At 39.6% G+C, this 14279-nt stretch overlaps 2 protein-coding genes across 4 annotated transcripts; both read left to right on the forward strand.

Annotated features, from left to right (window-relative positions):
* Positions 1 to 2207: 2207 nt before the first annotated feature.
* LOC109971554 (centriolar coiled-coil protein of 110 kDa-like) lies at positions 2208 to 8054 on the forward strand. 2 transcript variants are annotated; one of them, XM_020619890.1, is made up of 7 exons: positions 2208 to 2413; positions 3220 to 3391; positions 4232 to 4360; positions 5266 to 6475; positions 6612 to 6733; positions 7046 to 7223; positions 7871 to 8054. In XM_020619890.1, the coding sequence occupies exons 2-7, from the start codon at positions 3227 to 3229 to the stop codon at positions 8002 to 8004; spliced, it is 1938 nt and encodes a 645-aa protein (XP_020475546.1). In that variant the 5' UTR covers positions 2208 to 2413; positions 3220 to 3226; the 3' UTR covers positions 8005 to 8054. The 2 variants fall into 2 exon arrangements, with proteins under 2 accessions (XP_020475546.1, XP_020475545.1); XM_020619889.1 differs by having other exon boundaries at positions 2210 to 2413; positions 3181 to 3391; positions 7871 to 8053.
* An 842-nt stretch (positions 8055 to 8896) lies between these two features.
* On the forward strand, positions 8897 to 10988 carry LOC109971516 (centriolar coiled-coil protein of 110 kDa-like). Of its 2 annotated transcripts, none has more exons than XM_020619818.1 (4): positions 8897 to 9066; positions 9186 to 9251; positions 9398 to 9457; positions 9767 to 10988. In XM_020619818.1, the coding sequence occupies exons 1-4, from the start codon at positions 8954 to 8956 to the stop codon at positions 9837 to 9839; spliced, it is 312 nt and encodes a 103-aa protein (XP_020475474.1). In that variant the 5' UTR covers positions 8897 to 8953; the 3' UTR covers positions 9840 to 10988. The 2 variants fall into 2 exon arrangements, with proteins under 2 accessions (XP_020475474.1, XP_020475473.1); XM_020619817.1 differs by having other exon boundaries at positions 8911 to 9066; positions 9764 to 10983.
* Positions 10989 to 14279: the final 3291 nt, after the last annotated feature.

Raw genomic sequence — 14279 nt, forward strand, 5'->3', positions numbered from 1 at the left:
CTGAAGACATGGATCGCTGTAAGTAAATGAAACATTACAGTCCTGTTAACTTGGTTTCCAGTCATAATAGTTTGAGTAGTTATGGTTACTGTTGGACAGAGGCTCTAGCCTATTGACTGTTTTCTTTTTACCAGATGCCTATTGTGAGAGTTGTCTAACAGCAGCACAAGGTATTGTAGATAACTGTCCCACCTGCCCAAGTAACAATAGTTTAAAATGATATACAATGAATTATCACTTAAGTGATTCTTGCTTTGACTTGCATTAATGTTTTAATTTTCTGTAACTGAGGTGCATGTTGCTCATATCACCTTATATTTTCTGTAAAACACAGGAACTAAGTAAATGTATGCATTCTTTCTCCAGAGATAGCGAAAGCCATGAAAGATGTTCCAGCTGAGAGCAGAAAGACAGTGGTTGAGAACCTCATCAATGGGGGTGTGTGTGAGAAACTGCTGTCCTACAAACATGATCACGTCTCTGTGGACAAAATGACATCCTCCTGCATTCGCTTGATAGGTAAAACCGGGACGAAATAACAATGTCTGCACAGTGATTACATTTTTACAGTCTAATTAATAATTTATTCTTGAACCCTCATGTAGAGTCTCACTATGAACAGTTCCATACAGCGTTGATGAATAATGAACCAAGGCATTTAGCTATAGTTCTGTGTTACAAGCAATCCACAGCATGCGTAGGAGTGAAACACCAGACTTTTAAGGTATGCTGTGGGTATAATGTCACTTTTGATATGGTAGATAGACATAGTGTAAACATTAATACCCATTTAATTCAACTAAAATGCTTTTATAAGAACTAACATCATGCAACTTTTGTGACAGGGTTCCAAAACCACATTTAAAGAAGGTGACATTGATGCTCTACTTCGGGACAACAAAGAAAACGTGCGTGTTGCTCGGCCTGTACATTCAGGGTCGCCTGTGCATTCACAGGATGAGTTGTGAGAAGTAAGATGCTATTTTGTTTGCCACTGAATGTGCAATAGTTTGTTATGACAATACTGTGTTTTTGAGTGCCAGTGTAATAAAGATATCAATGAAAGATAAAAAGTATTATTTATTTAAAACCATTATCCTGGGATGCACATTATCCTCGTATGACGTCACCTGACAGCGATGTAAAATGACACAGGTGATTTCAGCTCCACTGCAGTTTATTACAGAATTAAATCAGCCACAGACACTGAGTGTATATTGAATTGAGTTTATAATGACAGATTCTGTATCTTCTCTGTCATATTTCCTCATGTAGAATGCACTATGTCATCACAGCTGAACTGAACATGATGTTAGTTTAGCTTAGTAATGTTTTCAGTCAACCACCGCTTTGCTCCAGAAACCTCCCAACAAATACAGACACATTAAATGAGCACCTGTCCATGCACTGCTGCAAACTAAAATCACAATGACTAAAAATATGACATAGTACAAACAAACAACAACAAAAAAAAATTAACATCATACTTTAATTTAAATTAAATACTGGAGTTGCAAAGGGGGCCCATCAAAAAAAAATTTTGCCCCCTGGGTCCTGTGGATTAACTTTGTGATGAGAAATAGAATATCTATTAGCATATTTTAATGGGACCTTGCTTTAAGTCCCCTACATAGTATTATAAGCAGTAAATACATGTTTTATAAATTGTTTTTTAAACATATTATAATGTACAGTAGTAAGTAGTACAGTACAGTATTAAGTAGAGATGGGTAATTATTGATATATTTGTCATTAGCTTTAACTTCGGGCCGCAAGCACTAAAACGTAGAGGGTTGTGTATAGAGTGATAATGAATGACAATATAGCAAAACACAGTTGTAATCATTTATTCTTCATATTATAATTTTAGAGAAATAGACCTATTGTATACTAAGAAACTATTGTATAATTGGTATAGTCTATTGCTTAAAGTGTTGCTTTTATTATGTGTCAAAAATAATGTGATTTTAGATGCAGAGTTAAATTGTGAAGTGTTCGACAAAGATCGTGTTACAATTAGCTCATGGCTTCATCCTTGACTTTGATTTGGAGTTTCCTTACTACTCTTTTCCACCCTGGGTAAAAAAAGTCACATCAGTTCAGAAAAACATTCTATAGCTAACTTAATTGATCTGTACATGAATTAAGTTGAAATAATATGTTATATATTAAAATATTTTCAAAATATTATCTTTCGAGAAGGCGACGTGAAAAGATCGCGTAGACGTATTGGAACGTGGCCTGCGTGCTGTTGCTAGGAGGCGCTGTTGAAGCCCGGAAGAGTTAAAAAAGAAGATGATGATGGGCAACCCGGGATTAAAAGGAGAACAGGGTTCATATGATCGCTGTCACGTTGTTGTTTCTCTGTGACATTTGCCTCTAACGGAGATATCACGTTCTCAACAGTGTCAAGGTAAGGAAATAGCAACGAGTCACAATTACGGGTTTATCAACCGTCCATCTACCAGCTAGGGCACATCTGCACTAAAACATCTTTCTGGCTTCAAAAGATGATGTAAAATCTAACATTTCTTAGGTTATACATTCAAAACCGTTGGTATTAAGCTTGCTCCTTAATAGCAAAACAAAACCATTCCTACCTCGGCTGTGCTGTTACAGACTGCAATGAGACAATGTGGACAATTAAACGAGTGAAGATCACTGGTTTATGCTGGAACCATCAGCAAGGACACCGGGTTACAATAATTGAGACCTAATCGATAGATGGTAGTTTTAATAATAATAGATACTTTCTATATAGACAGTGTCCTACTGATCACAAAGCAGTTTTTATTGAAATGATGCGGGCTATAGATCCGCCGTGTGCCCAGGCTAACGCCCTGTGTTACACTACCTGTCTTGGAAGGGTCTGTACTATCCATTTGCTGACAGGCATTTCACAAATAGACACTGTATTGATTAGTCATGCGATTCTATCTATCTATCTGCATGAGACACGGAAATGGAAGTAAGCAATGTCTGATAGAGAGGAATGGCAGGAATGTGATGAATGGGATAAAAACACTAAGAGCAGACAGACCCTGTTTGTTGTCCTGCTCTTCCACTTGTGATCCCAGATGGTTTCTTCTACTGATCCACACCCAGTACAGTGTGAGCTCTCATGTGCACTGCTTTGTGGAGGTCCCCATCTAATCCCACACTCTCCATTCAATTTAACAGCTGGGTGACGAGGCTACATGGTGTGTGTTTCCTGTTCAGAGTATGGATGTGTGGGTGTCCAGAGATGGAAAGCTATGAGGAGTTCTGCCTACGGAGTTTGGCCATACTGCAGGAGGAGGGGAAATTCAGGAAGACGACATGTGAGCCACTGTGTTCCCCGAAGGCTCGCTCTGTCATCCGTTTCCATGGAAGAGCTGTGCTTTCACCCCTGGTAAAAAGATATAAACAAGCATGAGAACATATGCTAAAAGGGCAACACATGATGCTGCTAAACAAAGTTCCTCCATCAAAAGAAACCATAAATATTTTAAGAGGTTTGCAAATGGCTTGATATCAAGAGCAAGTCATTTGTTGCCACAAAGATGACTCTGCTTTTTAATGACACAATGTTTGGCTGTTTTCCCTGGAAGAATCTGTATCAGTTACTCTCCTGTGTTTTTATATCTATATGCTGCACAACAACATGAAGCATAGCTAAACTTTTTAGTTACATCAACTAAAAGGTCTGTGTGATACAGTACATACTGGGCTCACATAAAAACATGTGCACAGAGATACAAACTCACACAGTTTAAATTAAATTCAAGGTAAGATTTATGGAAAACATTTATTTGTGAGACCTGCATAATGTCTCAGAAAAGTGTGGGCTAACTCGTCCCAAATAGATCAGCAGTTGGCAGAAGAAGGGAGAGGAGATAACTGATGATGAGGAACATCAAGGCTGTCTGACGTTAGTCAGGAGAATCCATCTGCTGGAGACTGCTGACAGAATTAGTTTTCAGGAACTGCCAGGCTGTGACAAAATGTATTTCTCAATCAAATAAAGGAAATGCAAAAATATACTGGAATAAAAGTGTCATCAGTACTAACTGGGAATAAACTGCAAGCCTCATAAAAAAGTGTATCAAAAAGAGTTCCTCTATCTTTTTTCCATGTGTGATGATGTTGCTTGCATAATGTATGTGAGTTAGGAAAGTGTATCAGCTGTAGCTCAATGGGTTTGAGTGTTTGAATCATGGCTAAAAAAGAGTGTGTATTTTTCTTTTTCCAGCTGACTGCAGAGCAGCGCGGTGAGATGTGTGGCCACAGACGCAGGGCAATCCAGCTGGAAGTGGACAGACAGAAGCAGCAGAGGAACAAGCTTTTGGCCCGAGTTCAGGACATTTTGGATCAAGCTGAGGTCAGTAGCACAGCACGGTCCTGGTCACAGGCCTGGGTGTGGTCCGATGGGGGGATACAGTGGAAAAAGGAATATCAGGTGCTTTTTGTGAAATAACTGTGATATGGTTTAGGCTTAAAGTGTGCATTCAGTATGTGGAATTAAATAGCATAGCAGTCAATTCTAGAGAAAAAGTAAATATTATGCCACATCCGAATATTTCTGAAAGTTATGCATCATAGATTTTACTGCGGTCTGTTCAGAAAAGAATACTTCTATCTTATTAACATACTTCATCTACAATATTCAAACGTAAAACAGGTCTGTGTGTCACTCCCATGATATAGCACACCAACAATTTCCTTACTTGAATACAAGTTTCTTGATTCAACACTTTCTTCTCTGGTTGGTGCTGAACTCAACATCCAGAATAATATCTAGGAATGCCCATTTGCAGGTCTGTTGTAGTTATGACATTTCTGGTCTTCAAATCAAGCTGATCAGTCAGTTATTGTCTGTAGCTGCTATAGCATCTGTGATGTGTTTGTACCACAACCAAAACTCAGTAATGTTGAAATATTTTTACTGAAAAACCAGCATCAATAATTCAGATTGATCTGATTAATAGATCTAGACAAATGTGTCACTAAGAGAGTAATGACAGGAGTGGAAATAGCATTCAAATATCCAGTGTCTCCATTAAAATTCATTGTAGGTTTGCTTAGATTTTTCATATTGGACATGACCAGCACTGGACTATATGATTTTTTTATATTGCTTGTATGTCTCAGTGATGAATGATACTTTAAACCAATGCGCTTATCATGAAACAGGGTGTACTGTACAATGCACCAGCTGATCTTTCTTTAATATTGATTTAGATTTTAGAAATGATTTAATGATTCATGATTTTTACATCTGCACAGGTACATAAAGGACCAGGTGAAGAGGCTGGCAAGCTGTTAGTTTCTAAGTCTGCGACAGACAGTGGCTACACACTGGTCTCTGAGTCACCTGGACTCCCCAGAGACCCTGGATTTGGACTACAGACAAATGGCCGGCCCGACACTCCATGCTCTGAGACCCCTATTCTCAACGGATACAAGGCAGTGGAGGAACTGAAGGTGGAAAGGGAGGAAAAGAGTGAGGAGGAAGAAGAGGAGGATGAAGACATTAGTTTGGACAGCCTTCTTAAGAGATCAAGAGAGTATGTGAAGAGAGAGCAGAGTCAGCAGGGCTCAAAGGTTGTCCACACAGTCACCCGGATGCCTATGTCTGAGACTGTCTCTGACAAGGAGAATAACAGCTGTAGTCCCATGAGTCACACTGGGATTGAGTTTGGATTCAGTCTGCATCATAGCCCTGTTGGCTCCCCTCAGACCCAGATCCAGCATCAGACGCTATATGACCCTAAGCCTCAACAGTCTGGCTCCCTCTCACCTTGTTTACCTGACAGGTATGCTCATCTCCCCAGTCCAGCATCCAGCATTAGTCCCTGTGTGCAGAGACGCAAACCACGTCCAGTTTCTACAGGCAACATCCATATTTCATTTCCCATTGGCCCAGCAGACCTTATCCCCCGAAGCCCAGGAAAGTCAGGGGAAGGTGCTGCTGTGACAGATGGGGGAGAAGCTCTCGCAGGAGCAACAATGTCCTCTAAGTGGGGCTCAGTGGGAAGTGAAGGTAGGGTTGGTGTTAGCAGGAGTGGCAACCGTCGATCCAGTCATTGTGGTACCACTCCAGTGCAGGAGGCCTGCAGCCCTATTAGTGCCTCAGTACCTAGCCCAATGGGACACCATGACCATGTGGCTGCAGGGTTTCGTCGGCGCTGCCACACTATGGACAGCCAGCTACATGCCTACCACTCTAGAGTCGAGCACGTAGACCACAGTCAGGAAAGGGTCCCTCGCTTCATGGCAGGAGTTACATGGTTGGCTCCCAGTCGGCGGACTCCTGGCACCACCTTGAACCAGTCATATGACATTGAGAATCCCTCGCCATCTCTGCTGAGGCCTCATGTGACTCCTGATGCTCAGGTCACTCTCCGAATGGAGCCTCACGGGGACGTCAAGGGGTCACACAATGGAAGGATCACACCAAGTGTCCTCATAAATGACACACAAGCCAGCAAGACAGGCAAGTCTCTTATCATTTCCTTAGTGCACACTGTAAATATTGTGTGACAGAAAGGCAGAGAATGTGAAGGAAAATGAGAAAACCTTTAAAAGGCAAGAGACGAGTGATTTTATGTATGTTTGTTTGTGCACATCAGAGGAAACACAGAGGCGAGTGCAGGCTCTGGAGGACATGCAAAGGCGTCTGGAGGAAGAACACACCCTGCAGATGTCACTGCTGCTGGCTGAGCAGGAGAAAGAGCAACAGCGCCTCCGCATGGTCAGAGCATGGAATCACACATTATCCACTAATTAGATTAGATACCAGAACGTTTTTTTGTTCAGTTTTGTCAGTTATTTACAAATTGCCAAGAAAAGCAACAACAAAACTTGATAAATGTATTTTGTTGTTTAGTTGCAATACAGAAGTGTTAATTTATTCTTTTTTGGTTTTTGTTCTGTGCCTGCTCCATAGCAAAAGAGACAATGTTATGCTTTATGTGTGCATTTATATGTACATGTTGTTTTAAATTGTGAACATGACTAAAATAAAAGACAGTTGTGTGCATGTATTGTGTGTGCATGTGTTTAGGAGCTTGAGGAGACAGAGAGGAGACTGAAGGAGCAGAGCTGTCTGCAGCCTCCCGATGCAGATGCTTGTGACTGGAGTCATAGGTCTGGGAGTGGCAGCTGTCCTGTCGTGAGCCCCCCCTGTCTGGGACCAAATGCTGCATATCCACCATCTGAGCGATCATCTGGACACAGTATAGGTACCACTTCACCATGCTCACTAATCACTGAGTGGTGACAAAAGACTGCATGCTCAGAGACTGATTAGTGTCACAGTCCATGAACTCTGGAGAAATCTTGCCAAAACTTTCTTTCTTCTATTATAAGGTTTTTTAATTGCCGTTTTTGAAAACCTAAAATGTGTTACTGGAGCTTTCTGTCCATATTCTGGGCTAAAGTTGCATCTAATACTCTACAGGAAAGTAATATCTGAGCAACTTTTGATGTAAACATTTAAACAAAATAAACTATTATTTTTAGTTGTTGAACACTAACAGAATAATAAAACAGAGGATAGTTTGAAAAGAACTTTGGCTCTCTACTCTGTGATTGACACGTTATGCCAAAATAACAAAAAATAAAGTGAAGTAATAGGTGAGTGGATTTCAGACAATAATGGTTATATTATTGTTATTTTGATAAAGGGTATCGGTTTAGCTTTTTGTTTGTTTGCTTTTGCTGTCATCACAGCCATAGAAAACTACGAACCCCGGGCAAGTGGATTTCCCATTTTTATAAATTTCTCAGTAACACAACAGTAACTGCTAAAACACTAACATATGCAGTATAAGTTGTACCCATTCTAGCTGCAGGTTTAAATGGGAAGTATCTGTTTTTCTCTATCCAGGGATTCCCAGTCCTGCCAGTTCCAGTGCGTCCTCTCCCTCTGCCCAGCCTCCCATCTATCTGCTGGGCCCCACCTGGACAGCTAGCAGACCTCGGGCAAGGCTAAGTCTGGTGGGTATGGGTATGTGTGAGTGACTGTATGTTTGTACAATACACAGACCTGTATTTCTCAAACCTTCTCTATGTTCCTTGTTGGTATAACGTTAACTCTTACATTTGTTAGCCTTCTTGCGATGATGCTTGCTATGCTTATACAACAATAATTTGGTCTTTACTTGACACAAGATCTAATTTCACCAGAAAATTGTGCTTTGCAACAAAACTGTTACAAGTACAGTTATTATTTGCTTCCATCATTCAGGTTAATGTTGGCCCCAAAAACCATGAGCCTCCTTGAGCTCATCACTTTTCTGCAAGATAAGGATCTATCAGAGATCTACCCTAACTTTTGGACTGCTCTCAGGATTGCACTTACTCTGCCAGTCACTGTGGCTCAAGCAGAGAGGAGCTTTTCAAAACTTAAGTTGATCAAGTCACACCTGAGGTCAACCATGTCTCAGGAACGGCTCACTGGCCTTGCTATCATCAGTATCAATCACTCAATAGGGGAGCAGATTTCGTATGATGACATTATTGATGATTTTGCATCAAGGAAGGCCTGAAAGGTCAGATTTTAGTTTTAGTTTGTGTTTTTAGTGCAGTGTAATAATAAGATTTTCTTTAGTGTGATTTGTGGGATGAAGGATTTGTGCTATTTAGAATATTTATTTTATATTTTATTTGTTTATTATTCTTAATATTTTATATTGTTCTCTGCTCTTGTTATATTCTGATTGTACATATTTGACACTTTTTTGTATACAGAGTATATTTATTTAAGTTCTGATAATTTGTACTCTTTTGTGAAGAATTGCGGTTTTCAAATGTTCTGTCGAAGGATTTGTACAATTTGTCTTACACTTGTATTGTGACAATGTGCATGCCCTTCATTTACGAGATCTTATCCTTATGGGTTTTTTTTTAATATTTTGAATGTTTGGGATCATTGACTTGTTGAACTATTCCTCTCCACAACCTTATAAAAATGTCAGTACTTTCTTTCCTGACTGTGTCAAACCTGCAGGAGAAAGCCAAGTGCCCCAAGGAGAGAGTGGTCCTGTCTGCTGCTACACAGAGGTCTCTGGACAGGAAAAAGAGGTAAGGTGGGAAAGAGGAACACAGCCTTCTATAGCATGTAGAATCTGGTTTTAGGTGTTAAAGTTTTCAATGATGAGATCATTGATCAGCCTGGCTTCTGTTGGATGTATTTCCTTCAGGGTTGGTGAATCTCCAGCACAGGCCAGGAAGATGCAGCAGAAGCCAAAGAGCCCCACGAACAACAGGTGACAAACACTGCTGTGGGTTTTTTTTTTTCCCATTGCATTTTGATTATGTGCTTTATATTTTTTAGTTGGTTGCCTTTAGCTGTATTTTCCTGTTCATTGTTCTGAGAAATTCAGTTCTCCAAATACACCTATTTCTTTCCCAGAGTCTTGAAGACAAACCAAGGCCAAAATTCTTCTGTGCCAGCCCAGCTGAACCGTCAGGGGTGAGGTCCCACTTGTACTTGTTCCAACATGATTAACTTTGGCCCCTTATCTTATGTAATTTCTAATTTCCTCATCTAGCACATATGATTTATGTGGAAGACAATCTTCACTCCACTACTTACATAATGTTGATGGTCTTATTGATTGTTAACACTTAACAGAGACTATGCATTAAATTTCTCATTTGCTGTTTATATTTCAAGGACCTGTAATAACCATTTTAATCACCTTCTGGTAAAGGCAACAAGGTGCATAAATGTAGAGGTTTCAGTCATTTCAGCATGATAGTGGCTGTTTCCACACAGGAGCTGGTACAGAAAGACCCCAGAGGAGAGGGTGAAGCACTCAGACAGCCTGAAGAAGCAGCACTCTCTGGGGTAACACGTGGCTCAACTTCCCCTGACCTGTGACTTGAATTTTAAGTCTTTTAACACAGACCTCGCACCACTGAATCTCCACTAAGCGCTGCTAATATGACATTATGATGGCTAATATTAGCTATTAGAATAATAAGGATAATCACCTTGATCCTTATTATCCTAATAGCTAATATTAGAAATGTAAGATTGTATACACTATCACAATACCATTGTTTTGACTGTTGTAGTTTGTTGTGGTGTAAACTTTTTAGTGTCAGCAACTGGTTGTTATACACAAGACTCACATGGATGTGGAGTATTTAATGACTAGGCAGATACATTTGACATTTTTGAAAGCCAGAAGAAGGTCATAGCTAAAGGGAAATAAGTTCAAACTATTTACCGGTGCCTAAGAACTACGCCTTTGTTATCTGTAATGTTTTAGCATGTATACATTCACTGACTGTTCAGAGACATCTAGTGATTATTGCTGTAACTAAATTTACAAAAAGCTGTTTCACGCTGACAGTGATATAATGTTGTTACCATGAGCATTTAAGTGTGTATAATTCATCAACGATGTTTTTTGTTGAAGGGCCTTGAGATCCTACTTGTGATTTGTTTCCTTTATTAAATGGTGCTGAGTTCATAGTACTCAGACATTTCAGTCAGTTTCAACCTTTGGATGTTTGTTCACTCACTGGAACAGTTATATTAATATGGTTTGACATAACAGGAGATGCACAGCAGACACTGACCAAGCCTAAATTATTGAGACCATAGAGTGCAAGTCAAATTCTCTAGGTTTCTCCTTTATTATTACCCAAGAAGAAGGTTTAGACTCTGAATAGGTGAACATATTACTTAATCATATATTAATTGATAAACACATTTGTTTTAATTTTAATTTAATACCTCAAGGGGATATCTTCAAATTTGGCACAAATGTTCACTTAAACTCAAGGATGAACTGATTAGATTTTGGTGCTCAAAGGTCAAAGTAATACAACTATGAAGCAATAATTCAAATTCTTCCTGACATCTTGACCTCAGTCCTTCACTAACATCTAGGTCTAGGTGCTGGTACTTGATCGCAGTTTAAAGCTTTTTGGCTACAGCTACACAGAATTCGGACAGCTGTCAGGTTTGCTCGGATTCCCCTGCCTCTCTCCTCTCTCTTCCACTCACCTGGCAGCTATTTTTCACCACCTGTGTTCACTACTGCAATCACCAGACATCCTATATTTACCCTGCCTTTCTACCTGCCCTCTGCCAGTTCATTCTTGTTTCCATACAAACAACTCATGCCACCCTTTTGTCCCCCAGAGATCGTTTACCTGCTTTATTGTAACCTGCCTTTTTACCCCTGCTCCTACTACGTCTTCTCCTTGTCCTCTCCTGCCTTCACCCACGTTTTCTGCACTTATACTGCGCACACGGAACCGTTACCTCCGGACCTACACCATTCTTCTTCCGACAACCTTTCACAAGCCAGGTCGGTGCTCTCTTCTCTATTCCCTCCTGCTCATCGTCACTTCTGTCCCTACCTGCTCAGCACGACTAGCCAGTGAGTGATCTTCTTGCTCCACAGCTCGGCCCAGCAACAACCCTGAACTCGCCATCCTGCTGTCAGCACCCATCTCCCTCTCCTCCTATGTCTATTCAGTGTTATTTGTCTACGTACTCGCGCTCATTACCTTGTATAGCACTTAAATTACCTGCTTAAACTGAAGTCAGCCATCTGAGTTCTGTCACGCTATCAGAGGTAGCGTGCAAACATAACAGATGCCCATTGTCTTGAATGAAATAGGAGCAGGTGGGTGTAGATGCCAGGAGAGTGAGACTGGTGGAGAAGTCTGAGGGCATTTGGTGATCAGGTGGTGAATGACGGGGTGGAAACATCCAAGGAGATGCAAAGGCAGCCACTTGAACAAGACAATCTACAATGATACTGTCAGAGTGGGACAACATGGTTATTCCTACCTTAAGTGGGGAAATCTACAGTTGAGGGTTAAATATTTCTAGTAAGGTGTGTTAATACATTTCACAAGCTGGGACAAGAAAATATATTTTTAAAAGTCTATAGACTCCATTAACCAGTTGAGCTGATTATTGGCGTCAGCGTTTTTTCTCTCAGGCATTAAATTAATGTGATGCATGCTGAGACTAGTGTCTTGCGATTATTATTTATGACAACATGACTGTCTCCAACTCTGTACTGCTGCTTTGTTCAGAAGAACCATCTCAACGTTTTTTCCTCAGGTATTAAATTAATGTGATGCATGCTGAGGCTAGTGTTTTGCCATTATTTATGACATGACTGATGTCTCCAACTCTTTACTGCTTTTTGTTTCAGAAGAACCATCTCTGCAGTCTCAAGAAAACCAGCAAGGTTTCTATTTGGAACTAAATAACATGACCCACAGTTGTCTCCTATTAAAAAAAGGAACACAACTGTTATAACTGGACCTGATATTAAAAACCAAGAAACAGCACAATGTTTTAGTAAGCCAACAGTATAGTATTAAGATTTACTTAGCTATAGTTTTTTTTTCACTTTGCCATTTGTGTTTTTACTGCCTTATTTGTTGGCTTTGTGTATAAGTGTCTAAACAGTGAATAATAAGTTTCCATGTGAACTACAATAAACAGCCAAATTTTAAATGTGGGGAAGGGCAACTCTAAAATCTGACACTCCAGATGCTGCTGACAGTGATGAAAAGTAACTACAGTTTGTACAGCTGAAACAACTTAGAAAAAAATCAACTGGACTAGGTTTCTAGGTTGAAGACGTTTCACCTCTCATCCAAGAGGCTTCATGAACTGATGAAGCCTCTTGGATGAGAGGTGAAACTAACCAGCACTAAACTCATAATGGAAAAATATGAGAACGTATTCAACAAGAGGAAAAATGTTTAAATCACTAAAAACAAAAAGCCTCTGGGCTGTCATAGTTGCGTAGTGACTAAGAGCCGTACCATACAAACTACTGCATAATGTCCCTAGATTGAAGCTGACTGGGAACTGTTTCATGACATTCATGTCTCTCCAAATTTTTTCTCTGGCTCTGGAATATAATCAATTATAGACAAAATGTTCCTACTGTTGTGTCAAAATTATCTATTGAAGCTCAGTGAGTGTAAAATAGACTTAACATCAACTCTGAAAGTTATATATTTATTCCTGCAGGAAGGAGCGATCTCTAAATGGAGTGTCTAAACAGTCTGAATGAGAGAAGCTCAGTGAACAAAGTGTGACTTCTCCTTTTATAGACACACACAACATTGCAGGGAACAAAGGCTCAAACAAATGGAAGACAAGATACCAGTTCTAATAGGATACAAGCCATTTGAAAAAAAAGTTCAGCAGTCACACAAAGGCATGACAATCTTTACTAACCGGCTGACAATAAATGCTCTGGTGTTACAATCACACAAATGCCTGCATACAAGGACTACAAAGCAACAGCCACTACAAAGGAAAGGGTGCTACCATAAAATTCCCACTACACTACCAAAAAGAATTTAAAACAATCTCTATATAAATCACATAAGATAGTCATAGCACATGTAAAAACAACCCTCAAAGAAAACAAGAATGATAACTTGACAAAGGTGACTAAGACCAACTCCAGAGGCCTCATGCTGAACAACGATGACAAACAGTAGGGCTGTCACAACAACCACTGGTGAGCATTTACCTCAATGTGGAGACAACTGGTCACAGTGAACACAAGATCCTATCATCTGATTGAACGATCAGTTTGGATCATCAGTTTAACTAAAACCTACTTTTGTTCATCTCTTGGATCAGTGCTATTGTGATTAAAAGCAGTGATAACATTATTCAGAACAAATTCACTCATACAGAATTCAAAGTCCTTTAAAAACATTGTGTTGACTTTTTAACTAAAGTTTATTCAATAACACTTGTTGATCAGGGCTGCCTCTTCAGCTCAGAGTAGTGTTTCTTCACCATCTCAAGCTTCTTTGAGAAATCTGAAGAAAAAAAAAATCTAAAGCAAAACAAAAACACTATACTTTTAAAAATAAGGACATTTTTATATTCATTAATGCAACTTTCTGAATGATTCATTTTAACAATATTTCATAGTTTAAAAAATTCTGAATGAGCTACATGAGTGATTTTATTTTGATGTGTTCTTTTTACCTGGGATTGAGTCATCATCTGTCTTGAGTGACAGTTCGATTGCTTCTTTCAAGGTTTTCTCCAGCTCATCCAGGATTTCCTCCTATTGCAGCATCAAAACCTTCATCACTCAAACAGTCAAATATTGTGTTCAACATCAAAAAAGCTCAAACATTTCAATAGTTTGAATATATGTTAAGAGAGCTGCTCAGACTGGTTGATAATTGTGGTTAATGGCTGTAGACTGTAGGCTTTTATGTTTATACTCTATATATCTTAGATTCATAATCATTTGCACATTTGTGACAGAGCC

The sequence above is a fragment of the Monopterus albus genome, unplaced genomic scaffold, assembly GCF_001952655.1.
Source record: "Monopterus albus unplaced genomic scaffold, M_albus_1.0 scaffold227.1, whole genome shotgun sequence".
NCBI lineage: Eukaryota > Metazoa > Chordata > Actinopteri > Synbranchiformes > Synbranchidae > Monopterus > Monopterus albus.

Coding starts and splice junctions, on each gene's coding strand:
- LOC109971554 (XM_020619890.1), top strand. CDS start 3,227: ATGTGTGGGTGTCCAGAGATGGAAAGCTATGAGGAGTTCTGCCTACGG. Junction 6,734..7,045: donor AGCAACAGCGCCTCCGCATG/GTCAGAGCATGG, acceptor GCATGTGTTTAG/GAGCTTGAGGAGACAGAGAG. Junction 7,224..7,870: donor ATCATCTGGACACAGTATAG/GTACCACTTCAC, acceptor TTCTCTATCCAG/GGATTCCCAGTCCTGCCAGT.
- LOC109971516 (XM_020619817.1), top strand. CDS start 8,954: ATGTCAGTACTTTCTTTCCTGACTGTGTCAAACCTGCAGGAGAAAGCC. Junction 9,067..9,185: donor TCTCTGGACAGGAAAAAGAG/GTAAGGTGGGAA, acceptor TATTTCCTTCAG/GGTTGGTGAATCTCCAGCAC. Junction 9,458..9,763: donor GCCCAGCTGAACCGTCAGGG/GTGAGGTCCCAC, acceptor GTTTCCACACAG/GAGCTGGTACAGAAAGACCC.